The sequence below is a fragment of the Nannospalax galili genome, unplaced genomic scaffold (assembly GCF_000622305.1).
Source record: "Nannospalax galili isolate Female #2095 unplaced genomic scaffold, S.galili_v1.0 scaffold769, whole genome shotgun sequence".
NCBI classification, from domain to species: domain Eukaryota; kingdom Metazoa; phylum Chordata; class Mammalia; order Rodentia; family Spalacidae; genus Nannospalax; species Nannospalax galili.
The window spans coordinates 124863-147068 of record NW_008360306.1 but is presented as its reverse complement, the minus strand read 5'-3'; the positions used below and the strand labels follow the sequence as shown (position 1 = coordinate 147068).

The window sequence follows — 22206 nt, the reverse complement described above, 5'->3', positions numbered from 1 at the left end:
CTGCCCAGAACAGAAACACACCTGCAGAAGTAGAAACAAATATCCATTCCTATCATTTCTGGATTTAGGGTTGGAAAATCTACACCTGAATGTGGGCCTGAAAAGGGGGCAGAAGGAGTGGAAATGGAAGAATTATAGGAATTATTTCTGTATTTCTATAGTATACATGTATGTATAAATACATAAGAGAAAGGGACTAGGAAAATTACAGGAATGAAGGAAATCAAATATTTTTACTCCTACAGAAATCTAAAAAGAACTATTGCCTATGGCTTTTAACTTCTAAGGAGCTGATTACTGTGCATAATACACTTTATTTACAATCCATTTGCAACTAGTTTCATGAGACTAAAACAGAGGTTGGAACCATCAGCTGTTTGCCATTCTCAGATTCTGATAGGGGGAAGGGGGTGGCCTAAGCCACACAGCTTAGGTCATTAGGCCTGCAGTCCTGTTAATGAAGACAGATACTCTAAAGCTACAATCTGAGTAAGCGGCTTGAAACAAAGACAACAGGAGCTGGAAAAGTGCATTACATGTAAGAGTCACAAACATCAAAAATACAGGGGCAACATCTGGGAGTGGAAAAGGACTGATGAGTTTGGGGATGGCACAGAGCAAGTTCAGTATATAAATTTGTGTGCACATATATGTGGAGTCCAGAAGAAAATCACTTTCTACCTTGATTGGGAGACAGGGGACAGGTACACGTGTGGCATGACACACATGTAGAGGACAGGACAGCTTGCAAGAGTCAATTCTCTCCTTCTACCGTCTGGGTCTTGGGGATCAAGCACAGGTCCTTGGGCTTGGTAGCAGGCACCCTTACCCACTGAGTCATCCTGTCGGCCCAGCACTGTGATTTTCGAGACAGGAATTCTCACTGAGTCTGGAGCTCACTGATTAGCTAGGCTGGCTGGCCAGTGAGCCCCAGGGATCCTCCTATCTCCACCTCACCAGTGCAGGGACTACAAATGTGTACCACCATGTCTGGTTGTTTTTTTTTGTTTTGTTTTTTTGTCATTTTGAAGCAGGGTCTCCCTGTAGCCCCAGCTGTCCTGGAACTCACTATGTAGACCAGGCTGGCCTTGAACTCACAGAGGTCTGCCTGCCTCTGCCTCCCAAGTGCTGGGACTACAGGCATGCGTCACCATGTCCAGCTTAACTTTTTTTTTTTTTTTTTTTTTTTAATGTGAGATGAACTCAGGTCCTCATGCTTGCAAGGCAAGCGCCATACTGAACGAGCCATCTCCCCAGCTGCCAGATTACATTTTTATGGCATATTTTGATAAAGAAAATAAGTAAAATCCACTTTAGGCCTACAAAACATTCAATCAAAAATAAATGGTTAGCCCCCCCGCCAATTAATCAAAAATATGAAACAAAATGTTTCTAATCTTAAAGCCACACTTTATTTAGACTCAAAATTATTGCTTTTCTGTAATTTAAAAAAAAAAAAAAAAAGACCTTTGCATTTTAAACATTGCTAAAGGGGTTGAGGAGACAGTTCACTGGGTAAGGGCTTTCCATACAAGCATGAGGACCTTGAGTTTGAATCCCAGAACCCACACAAAGCAGGGTATGGTAGCCCATGACTATAATCCTAGTGTACCCATGGTAAGATGTGAGGCAGATATAGGAGAATCCCTGGAAACTGATGGGCCAGTCAAAACAATAAGAAAGACTGTCTCTAACAAGGTGAAGGCAAGAACCAACTCCCAAGGTCATCCTCGAACCTCCACATGCACCATGGCACACACACACCAACACAGATGAACACACACACGAACACACACACACATACACATACACACACACTAAAGACTACAGGGAAAAGACAGGTGCAATGTTCTTGTGTGTGTATTAAGTACCCTATCTCTTTAACCAAAATAATCAGAGGCTGAGCTCTGAGCTACAAATAAACTGAGGGTCCCCCTCCTGCAGTAATTAGAACTGGAGAAGGCAGTTTGAAGCACTGTGAGATGAAGACTTGAAATGAACAGGGCTCTGAAGAGAGCAACTGTAGCTGCAGGGTCAGGGCCTCACTCTTAACTCTCACTATTTACCAAGAAGTGATGGTGGATCACAATGTACTTTCCCAAGGGGTTTTCTTACTATCAACATACACTGCTGGCTCTAATTGGTTAGCTTTCTGATGCTTCTCAGTCTTCCTGCAGGCATTTTCAACCCAGGGTGGTTTTGCAACCCCCATCCTTGGGGTACATTTGAGATTGTTGGAAACATTTTTGGTTGCTATAATTGAGGGGAGAGTGAATAGAGATTAAGGATCTGGCTAAACATCCTATAATATATAGGACAGCTCCCGCAACAAAAAATTATCCAAACCAAATAACAATAACACTAAGGTTATATAGACAGTGCACCTACACTAAACTTTTTTCTAAGTATATTAGTTTATTATTGTCACTAAAGCAACTTGTGAGCTTTTAAATCCTAGGAGATAAAGTGTTGTGTGATCTTACTTTCCCCCTGTGCTTTATTCCACTAAATTCAGTATCTGAGCTTTAACATTCATTTCTGAATTGGACATTACTTGTGGCAAAAGAAAATATTATGGCTTGAACCCACAGTCTTGCCCATGCTAAGTGCACGCACTACTAAGATATACCACCGCTTTCGGCTTTTAGGTTGGAGGAGGCTTAGATGCAACTTTCTTCAGTTGTCCTGAATCCGGGTTCATCTGACACCAGCCACCTCCATCATGCGCCCAAGCTCAACCCCCAACAAGATCCAAGTCGTCTCCTGAGATGCACTGGAGGCGAAGTCGATGCCACGTCCACCTTGGCCCCCAAGATTGGGCCCCTGGGTCTATCTCCAAAAAAAGGTGATGATGACATTGCCAAGGCAATAGGCAATTGGAAAGGTCTGAGGATTACAGTGACACTTACTATTCAGAACAGACAGGCCCAGATTGAGGTTGTACCTTCTGCCTCTGCCCTGATCATCAAAGCCCTCTGGAGCCACCAAGAGATGGGAAAAGCAGAAAAACATGAAGCACAGTGGAAACATCAGTTTTGATGAGACTGTCAGCATTGCCGGACAGATGCAGCACCAGTCCTTAGCCAGGGAACTTTCTGGAACTATCAAAGAGATCCTGGGGAACTGCACAATCTGTGGGCTGCAATGTGGATGGCCACTACCCTCATGACATCATAGATGACATCAGCAGCGGTACAGTGGAATGCCCAGCTAGTTAAGAGAAACTATTTCAATAAAAGATGATCTGACCAAAAAAAAAAAAAAAAAAAAAAGATATACCACCAACCCTTTAATTATTTTTAATATATTATACATATATTTCAAGTAAAGTAAGCTCATAAAATGTTTTCCTATGGCTTTTTCAAACACCCTCAGTGTTATTTATCTCAATTCCTTAAAACATAAAATAATTTGATTCTATAATTTTTTAAATTTTTTTCTAATTATGTTTATTTTTTGTACGTTATGTGCCTGTGTACATGTGTAGAAGTCAGGGGACAATTTGTGGAAGTGGGTTTTCTTCTTCCACCGTATGATCCCAGGGATCAAACATGGGTCATAAGGCTTGGCAGCAAATGCCTTAACTTACTAAGTCATCACCAGCCCCTGATTATATCATTCTTAATATGATGGCTAAATGAATAAAGAATTTATTATGTTTATTTATAAAAAAAATATTGTATTCATAAAAATATAACCTGAGGGGCTAGAGAGAGAGCATAGAAGTTAAGAGCACTGGCTGTGATTATAATATGGTCCCCAGCACCCACACTAGGCGGCTCACAACTGCCCATAACTTCAGCTCCAGGGAATCAAACTCCTTCTGGCTTCCAAAGGCATGCACACATGTGGAATATATCCACACAGACACATATATAAAGTTTTTAAAAATTAAAATAGCTGGGCATTGCAGCATACACCTTTAACTCCAGCACTCAGGAGGCAGAGGTAGGTGGATATCTATGAAACTGAGACCAGCCTGGTCTATATAGTGAATTCCAGGTCAGCTGGGGCTACAGAGAAACCCTGTCTTTAAAAAAAAATTTGTGGAGCTGGAGAAATTGCTCAGTGGTTAAAAGCACTGGCTGCTCTTGCAGAGGACCTGGGTTCAGTTCCTAGCACCTACATGGTGACTAACAACCACCTGTAACTCCAGTTCCAGGGTATCAGACGCCCTCTTCTGACCTCCACAGGCATTGCATGACACGGGTACACTTACATACTGATAGGTAAAAATTTTGGCGGAGAGAGAGTGAATGGATGATGAGGCACCCAGGCACAGCTAAAACTCCATCAAAATAGGGTTTAATAACAAAGGAACACATGGGACAGATTCCCTTCTGGGCAGGGAAAATGTCTTCCCGGTCTTGAGCTGGGGTCTTTTTAAAAGGGAGGCTTCTGCTTCCTGCAGAAGGTAGGAAGCTGTATTTTTTTTAAAGTTGGGGGGGCGGGTAGTGGGAGAGCAGGACTGTTAAAACCTGTCCTCTTTAGGGATCAAAGGGTAAGCCTGCTGTGTTGGCCAAACAGTGAAGAAAAGTCTGCTTCTCTTGACTTCAAAGACCATGGTGCTTATCAGCTAGTTTCCCTTTTCTCAGGAGCATGAGAAGTCCTTGGGATCCTGTTGGTGAGGGGGCAGGGCTATCTGAACCTTAACACACACAAGCAAGCAATATACTCATACACATAAAATAAAAATAAAGTCTTTTAATTTTAAATTAAATTTAATCTTAAAAAAAAGAATATAACCTAGAAAAAAAGTACTGAGGTTGACTTTGCACATCACAGAGGTCCTATTTTTCCAAGGATCTGAACACTAAGTAAGTTACCTCAATAGTCTCAGGCCTGCAGAACACACAGGCCAGACACCGAAGCACAAAGAGTTATTGCAACTCTAAGCCTCTTCCCAATATCAATCTAATAATATACAACTTTCCCAGAGGAATCTGAGGAGGAAAAAAGTAATTTTTACATATTGTCCATTACATAAAAGACTTAACTCTCAGACCTGGGAGGCCTTCTAAAGAGCAGCTTCTCTAATCTCTTTGCATTTTAACTAGAATCTGTATTTTCTAGAGAAAGGATGAAGGCTGAGGTCCTAAGGATATGTGGAAGGCACCAAGTAGCTCAGTGGTGAAATGAGTCTTAAAATCTAAGTTGATTTTTTTCTCTTAAGACTTACCCTTTTTGCATAGCTAACCTCAAAATCCACATTTCCGTTATGAGCCAACTTTATTAAAGAATTTTTAACTCATTTTTTTTCCTTCATCATTTTTCTCTGAAGTAATCTCATTCTTGATCTCAATCACTCCTCTCCTGCCTTCCTAATTAACAGGTGGAACAAAATCTCATTTTTACCAAAGGTCTAAGACTTGAAAATGGCATTTTGAGTATCAGTTCTTGACACTTCAGGATATTTAGTTCAAATTCTCTAGTAATTACTTTCAATTTTGCTGCATAGGAAATAGAGGATTTGAGAATAAGAAGGTTATATCATCATCAAAGTATTTTAAAGTAAATCAAGATACTGTAACACAAAACAGTCTATAAGAGGTCAGGAAAATGAAAGAGAAAAGAAAGTAAACATTTTCTTTGCTTTTTTAAGCAAACTACTAGAATGCTCCCAAAGATGGCTCATGGGGTATTAACAGGTATCATACACAACAGGGATGTGTTCCCATCCCTACCCACACTCCCTCAAAGAGTTCAACACTGGCAGATGGCGCTCCAAAATATTGCCCACCACTGCATCCAGTATTTCCAAAATTTTTGAGGCCACACAACGGCTTTGAATATAACCCCCACTGAAGTATCATATTCCACAATGTGATCACCTTATGTGAATTCATTTTAGCAGCTGATCCAAAATCTACCAGCTTGATGTGTCCAGTTCGGTCGATTAGAATGTTCTCAGGCTTGATATCACTGTAAGAAAATCAACACCTTAAATTAATATTGTCTTCTCCTTATCAATCAACAAGCAACTGTTAACCTCAGGGCAAATTCAGTTGAGAATGTTAGTTTGTATGTTCTGTGACAGAGACCTTCCCTGCTGGCAGATATGAATAATTAGCATACACCTTCAAAAACAAATCTAATTTTAAGAAAGAAAAAGGAAACGAAACAAATACTCAGTATTAGTCGGATCATTTCTGTTAAAGACACTAATTTTTACATTGCAAAAACTAAGGCCAAAAAAAAACTAAGGAAATTGCCTAAGGCCATGTGGCTTATAAATGGAAAAGTCTTGAGTCCAAATTCTGCAGCTCCCGGGCTAGCCATCATTGCATTCCCACAACATTCTGAGACCTACGTACAACCTGAGACAAGGGAGGATGTGAAGAAATACCTGCTGACTGAGGATTCTGCAGAATACCTTTGTAATCTGTCAAGGGGCGCTGCTAAAAGCATGCTAGGGTTGGATTTTTAGTGCCCCAAAGGCCCGTGTGTTAAAGGCTTGGTCCTAACATTATAGGAGACGGTGGAACCTACAAGAGGTGGGGACTGGGGAGGGGGCATCTTCAGGTCACTGGGGACTTGCCGTCTGTTTTAGTCACTTCTCATCAGTGAGATAAATAATTGGGAAAGAAAAGTTTGTTTTTGCTCAGAGTTTTGGAGGTTTAAGCCCATAGTGGGCAGCTCTATTGCTTTGAGACAGAGGTGAGGTAAAATATCATGGCACAGGAATACAACAGAGTAAAGCAGCTCACCTCACTGCGGACAGAGAGGGACCAGGGATGAGGACAAGGTATTCATGGACAGAGGGAGGGACCAGGGATGGGAATAAGGTATACATGGAGAGAGGGAGGGACCAGAGACGGGAACAAGGTATACATGAATAGAGGGAGGGATCAGGGATGGGGACAAGGTAAACATGGACAGAGGAAGGGACCAGAGATGGGGATAAGGTATATACGAACAGAGGGAGGGACCAGAGATGGGGACAAGGTATTCATGGACAAAGGGAGGGACCAGGGATGGGAACAAGGTAAACATGGACAGAGGGAGGGACCAGGGATGGGCACAAGGTAAGTATGGACAGAGAGAAGGACCAGGGGTGGGGACAAGATATACATTTCAAAGGACCCCTGGAATGATTTACTTCCTCAAACCAGGTCCCACCTCCCAGTTTCCAGCAACTTTCAATAATGTCATCAAATCAGTAATTCATCAATATGTTAATCTGTTAAGGAAATCAAAGCCCTCATGATCCAGTCACTTCCCCAAAGCCTCACTGGCTAGCAGCCAAGACTTTGACACATGAGCCATCAAAGGAAATTTCAATTCAAGCCATAAAACTCTCAAGAGAAACTGTGGAATCTCAGTCTACTCCCATCTCTTTTTGCTTCCTGGCCAAAAAGTGAGTGACACTGCTCTTCCACATGCTTCACGACACAGGCCCAAAGCAACAGTGGCAATCAGTCTGAAACCTCTAAACAGTGAGCCAAAATATACCTTTTCTCATAAGATGATTATCTCAAGTATTTGATATAGTGTAGAAAATTGACAGAGCACAAATGTCTGATCTCTTCCTAGGTGGTACGCCAATCCCTCTGCAAACCAAAGTCAGTGTCCTACCACATAGCCCAAAGGGCCCCAAAAAAGGGTTCCTGATCCCCTTAGCTACACCTAATAGCTAGATCTCACCAGAAAACTTGAGCACATTCTAGTCCCACATCTACTTCATGGCTGAATGGGCATACTGAAATGCCTGCCATTTCAGAAAGCTTATTTTCAGAAAAATCACAGGTGAAGATGGCTAAGAACTGGAAGAAGCATTTTTGAGATCCAAAGGCATTCATCTATGCAGGACTCTTCCATGATTCAGAGAAGTTCTCTATATGCTACTAAGGAATCCCACTTACCGATGTACATATCCCATCTGGTGAACACTGTGAACAGCTAAAATCAGTTCGGCTAGGTAAAACTGAATCATGTTTTCATCTAATTGGTCCTCATATCTATTCAGAAGAGACAGCAAATCCCCTCCAGGCTGATACTCCATGACCTGCAGAGAATGCCAAAGTTATTAATTTTTCACAAAACCAAAATAGTGAACACTGCAATTAGACCCTCAAACTACCACCTCACATGTTATAATTATGATGCCTCTACAAAGCAACTGCATATGTGTGAGACATATCGTAAGACACAGGGTTAGGTCTTTGCTCTACAAAATTACATCCATTATGCGAGAGAATCAATAGAAAAAAGAAAAAAAAAAGAACCTTCATACACCATGCACGATGCTTGCAAGGCAAACCTGAGTTGAATTAAATCCACTTCCTCCCACACCCACCCAATTTGACACTCCAGACATTCCCTAGGATCAGGTACATCACACAGACGGATATTCCCGAAAGGCAACAAACACTCTAACATTCTTTCGGCATTCCCCTTAGCACACAGCAGAATACGGGAGCCATGCAATAAATGTGATATAATCTTTTCCCTTTACAGTCAGTGTGGAAGGCAGTTGACAGTCTCCATTAAAAATTTAACTATGAAGATGCACCCTTTGACAGAGCTATTTTACTTCTAATGGTTTATTTTATTGGTACTTACAATAATTCATATATTAAAAAGATAAGTAAACAGAGTGACTGCTGGATTGTTCACAACAGGGAAAATACTTGGAACCATCCAAATACCCATCCATAAGAGACTGGCTACATTATAACATATCTAAACAATGGGATATGATACAGATATCAAAAACAAATGGATTCTATATATCCATACTACCATGGAAAGGTGTGACATTATATAAAGTGATCTTCTGTACAGGATAAAGTATAGGAAAAAAAATCTCCCTTTTATGAGAAAATTTGAGAGGAAAAAAATAGAACAAAGAGCTTCAGTTACAATGTTTGATGAGAAAAAATTCCACCCCAAAGAACTGAAAATCTTCATCTAGTATGCATGTGTATACATGTGTATGATGTGTGTACATGTATACATTTGTACATGAGTGAATGTGGATGTGCTGGATAGCTTTAGTTGTCAACTTGACATAACTGGGTAGAAGGAACCTCATTTGGGGAACTGCCTCCATTGGACTGATCTGTAGCCATGTCTGTGGGGTATTTTCTTGATTGTTGAGTGATGTGAGAGGGCACAGCCCACTGTGGGCAGTGCCACCCCTGGACAGATTGTTCTATATTCTATAAGAAAGAAGGTTGAGTATGGGGCAGGGGAGCAAGCCAATATTCATTGTTTCTCCATGGCCTGTGCTCCAGCTCCTGCCTCCAGGTTTCTGCCCTGAGTTCCTACCTTGGGCTCCCTGATGAGTTGTGACCCAGGAGATGTAAGCCAAATAAATCCTTTCCTCCCCAAGTTGGTACTGGTCAGAGTGTTTTGTTACAGCAATCAAAAGCAAACTAGAACAGTGGGTGTACACATGCCACAACACACATGTGGAGATCACAGGGACCATCTCAGGTATGGATTCTCAACTTCCATTCAATCTTGTTTTGAGACAGAGACAGAGTCTCTTTGTGGTCTGACACTATGTAGCCGGGCTGGCTGGCCAGCCCATGAGCTTCTAGGAATTCTCCTGCCTGTCTCCCATCTCCCTGCAGGAGCACTGGGATTTAGGATGCTCATACTATGGGTCTGACTTTTATATGGGCTCTAAGGATTCAAACTCTGGCCCTCACACTTACCCACCAAGCAGTTTTACCCACTAAGCCATCTCTCCAACCCTCCTCTGTCTTTTTTATGATAACCAGGTATGATATTCCCGAGTCAACACATGGCCTTGAGGCCACTTGGCCTTGATGGCTGCAGACTCCACCTAGTGACTTCACTTTTCAACCTTTCAGTTAGATCCTCTGAAAAATCAGGATTAGACTAATCCCCTAGCAACAGTGTTAGGACTAAGCAAGACAGGGGCCTCAGAGAGCCCGGCTCGGTGCCTGGACCCAACATGAAATCCGCAACTATCACTCAAGTCTGGTCCTTCCCCTCACTGTGGTCCTTTTCTGGCTGAGAGAAGCTGGGACCTGTTCAACCACTGCTGCCCCCGTTTACTCTTCCAGAGCTCTCCTACTCTGCAAGCTAATGTCCCGGGTTACTGGCCAATGACAACTGCATCCAGTCCTTTCTAGAAAAAGACAAGTTTCAAATGCACATCTTCGTACGTTCTTCCATGACAGTGACTCTTAACCACCAACCTGACTGCATTTAGAATCAGCACAGCAGCATAACTTGGGGTGTGTCTACAAGGGGGGTTCCCACAAAGTTTTAACTGAAGAGGGAATGTGGGCAGCACCTTCCTTGGGCTGGGGTTCTGGAGCACCCAGCACTCATCACTCTCTGCTTCCGGACTACAGACCCACTATGAGCAACCACCTTACCCTCCTGCGGCCATGTCATCCCATCCCAATGAACTGTATCTCTTCAAACCATAAGATTCTTCCCTTCAGTCGTTTCTTGTCAGGTATTTGGTCACAGCAATGAAAAATATAACTAACACATCTACCAAACACTGCATTCCCGAAACCAATTCTTGTAAATGCTAATACCCTTCCAACTCCAGTTTGCCTTTACTGCAGAACTAGAAGAAAGCCCTAGACAAGTCAGACGTGGAATCTCTATACAGATCCTGAGGGGCTTCAGACTGGTCCAGTAAAGATTCCTGCCCCAACACCAGGTCAGCTCCAGACCAAATAGCCCTGGAGAAGTCAGGCATTCATACTTCCTCCCGAGAGCTCCTGATAACCTGGGAACTGACCCAGTCACATGGCTTCTGACACTGCAGATACTGGACAATTGCATTGGAAGGTAAGAGTCCATTCTGTACTGCAGTTGCTGAAAAGGAATTCATTTACAGACAAGAAGTGCAACACTCAGAGGGAGCAAACTCTATTTCCTCCAAATTCACAGCAGATGTAAGCCACTCACCTCAGCCCTGGAGGAGCCCACAGGAGCCACCTGGCTTGCTAGCGCTCACCCACTCATCCCAACCTGGTTCTCCACAGACCCTGGGTATGTGGGTGAATGCTAATTTCTAAGTCTGCTTTAAATATATGTTGCCATTAAAAAGGTCTTAAACATCAAAAAGAAATTCACCGATAATAGCAGAAGTACTCATACTTTTAGAACGCAAATGGCTTAAAATAAGAACAATGCATATTTATGATGACACATCACAGTTACAAGTTTCCTAGGGCTCTATTAAAGACAGGAAAACCAGAATGGCTTCTAAGTTTAAAGCTGATAAAGTAAAAATATAACAACTGCTGCCAACTTCAGAGAGCTTACACATTGACTACTACTGGGTACTTAGTATCAACTCCTGAATATTCTATTTGCTAGGACCTGCAAAACTTTCCAGAACATAAGAATCCTCTCTTACAAAAGCAAAAAGAAACAAAGTCTTCACTCCTATTTGGAAGATGTCCACTTAAACTAGATTCATCTTTTCTGAGGATCAACAACTTCCCATGTCTTCAAAACTAGGACTGATTGAGAAAACAAGCAACAAAAATTTCAACAGCTGCCAGCCTGTATAATCCGACACAGGGCCAAAACAGACGTCCTAAATGACAAACATCTGATAGATACAGAGCTCCTCATCAGATAGACATCAGACATTACAAACCTGCATAAGCCCAGATTTTCATGTAAAAATTCCAACTGTGGGGCTGGAGAGATGGCTCAGCAGTTAAGAACACTGACTGTTCTTGCAGAAGACCCAGGTTCAAATCCCAGCACCCACATGGCAGCTAACTGTCCACAACTCCAGTTCCAGGGGATCCAGCAGTCTCTTCTGTCTTCCATGGGCATTGCACAACATGGGTAAACTTACCTGGCATGCAGACAATACATGCATACACATAAAATAAAAATAATAAATAAAATATTTTTAAAAAATTCCAACTGCGCAATATCAGCAGAACTGATCTGGACATTCATTAACTGAGCCAATTCAGCTATCCCAAGATGCTACCTATTTACTGAGTCACTCTATGCCAACACTATACCACAGAGTAGTACAGGTGTCATTCTGGACTATGTGGAGCCTATGGGGAAGACAGTTTGTGAAGTGTGAAACCAACCCAAGCTTAATCAATTATCATGCAGTTGAGCTTAAAGAGATGATAAAGAGCCAGGATTTGATCGTTTTTTGTTTATTTTCATTTTATGTGTAGGCATATTCTGCCTGTATGCATGTAGGTACACCTGTGTTGTACAATGCCCACGTTGGAGGCCAACGAGGGTGTTTATCCCCTGGAACTGGAGTTACAGATAGTTTTTAGCTGCCATTGTGGGTACTGGGAATCAAAACTGGGTCCTCTGCAAGAGCAGCCAGGGCTTTTAACTGCTGAGCCATCTCGCCAGCCCAAGAACCAGGATTTGAGGTCTTTCAGAAACACTTTGGAATCATGAAAAATGGCACAAACCAAGAGAATCTGAAGTCCTCACCAGAAGTCACAAGCCAAGAGTCAAGACTTGCTGTGACCTGGAGACTAGAATCAACAGAACACTGACCTAATGAAGAACAAAGTCATCGCCCACACTGTGCTGGAATCCATATAAACAGCACCTAGTTTTGTCAAAAAGTGTGTCCCAGTCCCTGACTTTCACTGCTCAGAGATAGCAGATGAGGCATTGATCTGTCCATCGCCCCCAAAATGTGACTTCTTACCCAAGAAAACTCTTAAGTTTTCCAGAGCAAGGTTTTCTAAGCCTGTCTACCCAAAAGGGTCACTGGGAAGTGTGGGTTTTAAAAAATAAGACATGGGACTGGAGATATGGCTCAGTGATTAAGAGTAACTCCAGTTCTTGGTGATCCATCACCCTCTTCTGGCTGCTATGGGCACTGCACTCATATGCACAAACCCATACACAGACACAGACACACAGACACACACATAAATTTTTTAAAAAATTTTTAATTAAAACACTAAAGACACAGGGCTAGCAAGATGGCTAAAGAGGAAAAGGTGCTTGCCACCAAGCCTCATGACCTGTGTTTGAGCCCTAGGACTGACATCATGGAAGGAGAGAACTGACTTCTACAAGTTGTCATCTGACCTCTACAAGTGCGCCATAGTATACATGTACATACAAATACACACAGAAAATACATCTAATAAAATTTAAAATAAGACACATTCAACCAAATAAATATTTGCGTGTCTCCTATGTGCTAGTGTTCCCAATATCAGGAAACAGCCATGAATAAAGGGCAGGGGGTGGGGGGAATCCTGCTCTTTCATAGAACTGGCACTCTAGTGGAATGAAAAAGAAATAATAACTATAATGGTTAATACTAAAAATCAGTGTAAAAGAGAAAAGTACATCTCCTTTCCATTCCAACCACTCAAGGAGCTTGTTAAAATATGGATCCCAGAGACTGACTCCAGGTTTCATGGCTCAAGCTCCATGGAGCAGTGCAGGAATCCACATTGTTTTGAGACAGGGTCTCACTAGTAGTCCTGTTGAGCTCAATCTTGCAATCCTCCTGCCCCAGCCTCCTGAGTCCTGGGCTTGTAGGCATGCCTCACCATACCCAGCTGAGGAATGCACTCATTAAAATTATTTACTTTTTACTATTTATTGTGTATGATGTGTGTATGTGTACATTCTGAAGTCAGTTCTCTCCTTCTACCTTTATGTGGGTTCTGGAGATAGAACTCAAGTCATCAGGCTTATAAGATAGGGTCACCCTGTAGCCCCAGAAGGTCTGGAACTCACTATGTAGACCAGACTGGCCTCAATCTCATGGAGATCCGCCTGCCTCTGCCTCCCGAGTACTGGGATCAAAGGTGAGCGCCACCATGCCCTGCTCTGAGGAACGCATTCTTATGGGGTGATTCGGATGCTGCTAACCCAGCACCACACTGGACCTCTACTGATGAGGCTGCAGAACCTATGCGGTTTTCTGTTCCAATCAAATTCAAAGTTTCTACAGCAGAGTGCCTTTAAATGCACCTTGGCTTCAACAGAGCCATCGATTCTACTGCTTATGCTTTCTCAGTGACTACGTGGAGCGGCTAAGTATCAAGATCACAGACAGCACAGGTTGAAAGACAACCAGGCCTTCAGCACTGAAACAGTGATCTTCTATCCTTGCAAGAACTGGAGCTATCTGCTGCACAGAGAATAGACGCAGGGCGCTCGAATGGAGATCACCAAGGCACAGTCATCAAAAGCCAGGGAATGAGACAGGGTAGGGAATAGAGCCCTCCGGTAAAACAGGCCTAAACAATGTGACAACCCCACTGACAGCCAGAAAGCACAGCAGTTGACAGACAAGCACCACTTGGAGCTATAAGGGACTTGCTCTTTTAAAGCAGACTTTCAGGCCAAGAGAGACAGGCCCTTCTACGGCAGCAGCTGCAAATGCTAATTAAAGGGCAAACCTTACATGTGTTCAGTTTGGAAAGAGCGGATGCTTCTCTGTCGGTGTTTCCATCTATACTCCAAGTACTGCAGTGGCAACTTCCAGTCTTCATGTTGAAGTTAACATGAAGGATAAATGTGTGTTCGTACACATGTTTGAGTGTATGTGCATACTTGTGGGGAGTATGAATATTACTCTAGTGTTGCTACAATTTGAACATGTCTTCAAAAGTTAATGTTGGGGCTTGCAAGATGGCTCAACAGGTAAAGGTGCTTGCCACTAAGCCTGATGACTTGAGTTTGATCTCTGGCATAAGCATAGTGAAAGTAGAGAACCAACACCTGGACGTTGACCTCTGACCTCCACTTGTGATGCCATGATATGCACATGCACACACACACACACACACACACAGAAAATACTTCACATGTTGGGGCTGGAAAGATGAATCAGTGGGTGAGGCACTTGTTTTGCAAGCATGAAGACCACAGTTGGGATCTCCAGAGCCCATATAAAGGGCAGGTAGGAGTGGGAGCCCCCCTGTAACTCCAGTACTTAGAAGGCAGAGATGGGATCCCCAGAGCAAACTGGCGAGCTCTAGGTTCAAGTAAAAGACCCCATCTTGAAGAATAAGCTGGAGAGCAATCATGAAAGATTCCTAACATCAACCTGACATCAACCTTGGGCCTCCACACACATGAGCACACACATGCACATGCAGCCACACATACATATGCCCACACATATACAAACACACACACAGACATGAGAAAAAAAATGTTTATATGTTTGATATTTAACCCCCAAATTCATATGATGATGGTATTTGGAGGTGGGGCCTTTAGTAGTTAAGAGTTAGACAAAGTCATGGGGGAAGGGGTGAAAGCATTAGTGGCTTTTTAAGGTTCTAAGGAGATGAAGGGAGACCCAGACTAGCATGCTCACTTGTTCAACATGGACACCCTCCACCACATTATAATGCTGCAGGAAAGCCACATCTGGATGCCAGTGCCAGGCCCTTGGAGCTCCCAGCTCTAGAATCATGAGACAAATAAACATCTATTCCTCAGAGACTTCCCTGTCTCAGGTATTTTGTTATAGCATTAGAAAACGGACTAACACAAGTACTCTCTTCCAGCTTGCATCAGGCATCAGCAGAAGCATACTGTGTACACCACCTCTAAAAAATGTCACCTTGAAATGCTTGCATACTCAGCATGACCAAGAGTGCCATGACAATGCAATGGCATCCATGACACCATGGTCCACGCTGCTCAGGGCTCCTGAACTTTAGCATCCAGAAGGGTGAGTTCCTCTAAAGAGAGTGGCCCAAGACAGATACACTGTATTATTTTTCTGGAAGGGCAAGGTGACCTATGGAAGAGAAAAGACCCTTTATCTCTGAAAATACAAATTCCAGTCTGACTCAGCCATCTGTTAAAAAAAAAAAAAAAATCTCATAGAGTATTAAACCATGCTGTCTTGGCAAGAAACAGATAGTGTTCTCAAACACAGTAACTGAGGACATTAATGAAGGGGCTATTTACAAAGGTACAGGTTAGTCTGAAAGAAATAAACATGGAAAGATGGCGCACTGCAGGACTAACAAAGCAGGGGAAAGGGGACTATTCCTGGAAAGAGCTGTCAGAGGTACACACTGTATGTTACTGGATTCACAAAAGGAAGAAGCAACAATCAGAAACTAACCCCACCTACAGTTATAAAGGCAATAGTTGTCAAAATGACGCTGCTGAGTCAGCAGAGGCACCTGGAACCTTGTTGGAAATGCAAATGAGGGTGCCCCACTCCAGCCAGACCTGCTGAATCAGAAACTCTGGAAGCAGAGAGACAGACAGACTGAGAAGACAACGTGAACAAAACATGGCTTAAAAGGACAAAACTTTGAATGTACTCTCTTGAAATATACCTCAAAACAACTATTTCAAACTCAAAGACTTCCCCCAAGGCAATAGCATACTCCAGCAATTGAATTGGGGTCAAGAAAGGAATTAATATCTTGTTCGCCAATGAGAAAACTGAAGCTACAAAGGCCAATGACTCTGGAGGGACCAAACAAGGAACAGTAATAAAACAAGAATGCATATTCTAAGCACCAGCCTTTCTGACGGGTAGCTGGCTCCCAAACCCTGGCTTCCAGAACAAGCAACATGCAAACACATGCCTGGTGGGTTTTGAGACATGCCTGAAAATTTGGATAATCCTAGCCAAGAGATCAAAACAGCACATGTCTCGTTGTCAAAACTATCATAAGCTGCTACATCTCACTAGGGTAAACAATGGAGTTGCATTCATTAACCCCCTCCTGACTCACAGTGATAAGAGGCTGATGTTCCAAAAGGCCCTGGAGTCGATGTCCCAAAACAGTTCATTTCCAAATTGTTCCTATACAGGAAGAAAACACTGTCCACAAAATTGCATGTGTGGGGGTTGAAACAGAGAATGCAAAAAACTAATCCCAAATAGCACATCAAAACCAGGATGCTGTCTGTAGTCATTTTGGATTCGGCAGGCTAACACAATGAGTTATAAGAATACTGACAGAGGGACTGGAGAGATGGCTCAATGGTTAAGAACACTGGTTGTTCTTGCAGAAGATCTGGGTTCGAATCCCAACACCTACATGGCAACTGACAACTGTCCGTAACTCCAGTCCCAGGGGATCCGACAGCCTCTTCTGACTTCCATGGGCATTGCACGACACGGGTGCACTTACCTACATGCAGGCAATACACACGTACACATAAAATAAAAAATAATAATAAATAAAATTTAAAAAAAGAAAGAATCCTGACAGTGGAGCAAGGAGGCCCAGCTTAAACCTCAGCTCTACCCCACGGGGACTGTCAACTGTCCCCCCAAATCCATCCTCCCTTCTCCTGAGCAATGGTTCATCACGACTGTCAATTTCTCTGGACTGAGAAGTGCCTGGGAGATTAGTAAAGCATACCTTTGGGTGTGCCTGTGAGAGTGTGTTCAGAGAGTTAACTAGCCCTGAAGGTGGATGCACTATCCTATAAGCTGAGGGTCCTGATGGAATGAAAGGAAGAAAGGAGACAGGACCAAGGCACAGGTACTCTCTCTGTGTTCCCAGGCTGCCATAAGGTGACCTACTCTACGGTTCCCTCTCTGCCATGATAGGCTGAAAATCTAAATCTGTGGGTCTAAATAAAATCTTTCTCCTTTAAATAGTTTCCCTTGGGTACTGAAAAACCAGCAGTAACAATTTTAGCTGGGTGTTAGGCCATACAGCTAGACAGCACCTATCCATGTCTCCCTAGCAGGTAGATATGTAGCTGTGTATGACTAAATTTTGACCAACAAAACATGAGAGGAAAATGAGAGACCCAACTTCCACATCATTCTACTTTGCTCACTCTGGATATCTGCTCTTTTCTCTTACCATCCAGTTGGAACAAAGACATGAATTGACCCAAATCAATCATGTAAAAAAGGACAGCACCCTAAGAGATAGAGGAGCCATAAGATGGAAGGAACCTGGGTCCTGAAATATTATGTACAATTGAGCAGGTCCACCAGCCTGAACTGTGTGTTGGAGGGGGTCTCTTTGTGACCATAACTAATGCCTCTCTATATGTAACCAGGAAAAAAATGTTTGGGATGAACAGTGAAGAAAACATAAAGTTACAGAATAAAAAGGAAGTTCACAGCTTCAAGTTCAAGCTCAGAGTCAGGGCAGCCTGAAGATCCCCTTCAACTTGAAAATATCAATACAAAGAATCTTACAAAGAATTCAGACACCATACTCTAAGTAGTGAGTTGTAAAATGATGTTTTCTTTCTAAAGATCGATTCCTTCCTTGAAGGACATGTATCTGTTATTTACAGGATGGAACAGATTTCTTCATGAACCAGATCTACAGAGCACTGCCTCCGTGGGCCACCTGCCAGAATTATTGACCTCTTTTGTGTACCACAAAATAAGCCACATTTATCAGTATATCACTGCCAATGGGAATTTTTTTAACCATCAAAATTCAAAACAACTCAAGTTCAATTTCCTTGAATGGCACTCTAATCTTTGAAAAATCTCACTGGGTCTGTTTTGAATTACATACTTTAGAGAGCAAAACTCCCACTACTAACATAAGATTTTTTGTAACATAATAAGTAAATTTGTATGTAAATCAGATTTCTATAAAATTAATCATACATTCATCCAATAAATATATCTTGGGCATTTACTTCATAAAGCTCTGCCGGGAGCATGCAAGACATAATTGTTTCCACTGGGAAGGGGACTAGAGGAAGAGTGCTGTGAGCACATCACAGACAGTCACTCAGCCCAGGAGCAGGAAGCCCCGGAGGGGTTTCTAAGGGGACATCTAATTCAAGCCTAGAAAGAGAAACAGGAGTCGGTCAGACCGACAGAACAAGCAATACCAGCATGCAGGAAGTGAGAGGCAAGGTTAAGGAACCACAGGAAGTCCAGGGTGAACATTAAGTGAGAGTGTACGTGAAGACAACACCTGGAGGGATGGGGAGCAGGGCCTTGGGAGCACAAGGCAAGCCTGGAACTCAAATGGACAGTAGCAGGGGAAGAGAAGGGTTTCTGACAGCAGGATGACTCAGGATGACTCGGCAGCTCTATGTGGAGGACCTGGGGGAGGGAAAGACAGTAGGGAGAACACTGTGGAGGTCAGCATCAAAATGCAGGCCAAAGAAAACCAGGGTGGGGCCTCAACAGCAAAGGCAGCCCTGAAAGATGAGATGGCCAAGAAAGGTACAGGAGGCAGAATCCTATTTTGGTTTTCATTGATTTAGAATGTATCTTCAATTACACTGCATTAGAATTACTAATCAGTGTTCAACCGCCTGAGGAGCAAACCATATATGTAAGTTTTCCCAAACTTGAAAGGTTTAGTGATCTGTAAGGGCTCAATAGACACAATGGCCGGTCAGTGAACTGCCACACCAACAAAGATCTAGGAAACACTGTAGCTTGCTGCAGAATGTGTTTCTGGATTGATTCAGAGTTTTCTTCATTTTGGAAAGGTAAGGTGGTGAATATACTTTTTATCACATAATATGCTCAGTAGCAATTGGAACATCACTTCACATATTAGTAGGGGTTAGGGGCATAGTTCAGCTGGTAAAATATTTGCCTTGCAAGTTCAAAGATTTTAGCTCAATTCCTAGAAACCACATAAAAAAGCATGGGTGTGAGGGTCTGGAGAGATGCTTCAACAGATAAGAACACTGGCTGCTCTAGCAGAGGACCCGGGTTCAGGTCCCAGCACCCACATAGTGGCTAACAAAGTCTGTAACTCTATTTCCAGGAGATTCTATGCCCTCTTCTGGCCTCTGCAAACACAGGTGCACTTACATACATGTAGGTAAAACACTCATACACATAAAAAAATAAATGAATCCAAAAGAATTTTTTAATTTATAAAAAAAAAGGGGGGGGGCTAGCAGATGGCTCTGTGGGTAAGTGCACATGCTGCCAAGTCTGACAACCGGAGTTCCATTCCTGGAACCCACAAGGCCAAAAGGAAAGAACCAACTCCTGAACATTGTCCTCTTACCTCCCCATGCCTGTGTGCACACACACAGAATACATAAATAAATATCAATAAAAGAAAATGCTGGGTGTGGTTATACATGCTTGTGATCTCAGCACTGGGGAGGCCAAAACAGGAGGATCCCTGGGACCAACTGGTGAGCCAGCTTAGCCTAATTGGTTCAGGTCAATAAGACTCTATCAAAGGAGGTGGACAGTGCTCCTGAGGAAGATGCCTGATGTTGTCGTCTAGCCTCCCCACACACAACCATACATGTACACCACATCACATGCACACTCACACATAAATTTCTTTTTTTTGAAAGAGGGGTTGACAAGATGTCTCCATCAGTAAAATGTTTTCTGTGCAATTATGAATACCTGAGTTTGGATCCTCAGAAGCCAAGTGAAAAGATAGGCACCGGGGTGCACACCTGTAACTCCTGCACTGAGGACACAGGAGGATCCCTGGAGCTCAATGACTAGCCAGCACAGCCAAATCAGTGAGCTCTAGGTTCCATGAGAAACCCTGTCTCAAAAAATAAAGTTGGGGCTGGAGAGATGGCTCAGCAGTTAAGAGCACTGGCTGCTCTTGCAGAGGACCCAGATTTGATTCCCAAAACCCACATGGCAGCTAACAACTGTTCATAACTCCAGTTCCAGAGGATCTGACACCCTCTTCTGACCTCCTCGAGCATCACATGACATGGGTGCACTAACACACATGCAGGCAATACACTCATACACACAGGACAGCTGGGGCGACAGGGTCTCCCTGTCGCCCCAGCTGGCCTGGAACTCGCTATGTAGACCAAGCTGGCCTTGAACTCACAGTGATCTACCTGCCTCTCCCTCCAGGGTGCTAGGATGGAAGGTGTGCACCACCACACCCAGCTATAAATAAAATATTTTTTAAAAAATAAATAAAGTGGAGTGGGATCAAGGTAGACACCCAAACTTTGGCCTCCATATACATGTATACATACACACATGCGCACACCCACACAAACATGTACATTCACCACAGACACACAAGAAGGTCCAGTGGCCTGGGTATGGTGATGCGTGCCTGCAACCCCAGCCCTCAGGAGGCTGAGACAACAGGATCCTTGAGCAGCAGGCCGGCCTGAGTTACAGAACAAGACTATCTCAAAACACCAAAACAAAATGAAGCTATGTGGGGCCAGGGAGAAACTCCAACTCATATGAGACCAAGGCAAACAGACTGTTTATTTCAGATCAGAAATAAAGGGAGGAATGTCACCAAAAACTGCCAATAGAGTTCAAGACAGACAACAGTTCCTCCCTGTCTTATCATTTTCTTTTCCATGAGCCTGTCTCTCTCCATTCAAGGTAACACGAGGCTTGTTGTAGGAGCTGAATTGGGAACAAAAATTGTTTCTAGGATACACTTTTTGAATTTAGGGACTTAATCATCTAAGAAACTAAACAAGGCCCCCAATGAACTTTAGAGTTCTGTAAGTGACACTATATGCCACCATCCAAAAGGATGAACCAGAGGTCAGGGATATAGCTCAGAGGGAAAGCATGCGCTTAGCATGCCCAAGGCCCTGGGTTCAATTCCTGACACCAAAAGAAAAGAACAAAGTATATCAGTGTGCACTGGCATGCAAGGATGTCAGAGTTTGTTTTTTCAGACAGGGTCCCACTGTGTAGCCCTGGTTGACTGGAACTCACTATGCAGACCAGACTGGCCTCAAACTCACAGAGATCCACTTGCCTCTCCTCTGCCTTCTGAGTGCTGGAATTAAAGGATTGTACCAGCTTGGCTGGCTAGGATGAATTTTTTAAAGAAAAAAAGAAAAGCACGCTGAAGACTCAGGTAAAGAGAAACGTGTCATTTTTGTAAAATAAACTATAGAGCTGAGGATGTGGCTCAGTGGTAGAGCACTTGCCTAGCATGCGTAAGGTTCTAAATTCAGTACTTGGGGGGGAAAAGTACAGATTTAACACCAGGAAAAAAATGTGTGTCTGTCTGTCTGTCCGTCTGTGTGCATGCACCACAGTGTGCATGTGGAGGTCAGAGGACAATTTCCAGGAATTGATTCTCTCCCTCCATCTCATGGGTTCCAGGGATCAAACAGGTCATCAGGCTTAGTGGCAAGCACCCTCAACTCCATGAGCCATCTCACCAGCCCAGAATGTGCAGTTTTTAATTGACTCTTAATAATTATGCACATTCATGGAGTTCAGTGTGATATTTCAACAGATACATACAATGCATATTGAACAAATCACAGTAACTGGCAAATCTATCATTCACCAAATATTTATCATCTGTTTTACATTAGGAA

The 22206-nt window shown here is 43.0% G+C and overlaps 1 protein-coding gene and 1 pseudogene across 10 annotated transcripts in view; one reads left to right on the top strand and one right to left on the bottom strand.

The window, feature by feature from the left end:
* Positions 1 to 22206, bottom strand: part of Cit (citron rho-interacting serine/threonine kinase) — a 190177-nt gene that overhangs the window by 143118 nt on the left and 24853 nt on the right. For 9 of the 10 annotated variants that reach the window (XM_029559280.1, XM_029559281.1, XM_029559284.1 and 6 more), the window contains exons 6-7: positions 7863 to 8005; positions 5832 to 5922 (exon numbers count right to left, since the gene is read on the bottom strand). In XM_029559280.1, the coding sequence (XP_029415140.1) occupies positions 5832 to 5922; positions 7863 to 8005 (234 nt within the window). The remainder of the gene's footprint in view (positions 1 to 5831; positions 5923 to 7862; positions 8006 to 22206) is intronic. The other variant, XM_029559288.1, reaches the window with a different exon arrangement.
* On the top strand, positions 2665 to 3218 carry LOC103726797 (annotated as a pseudogene).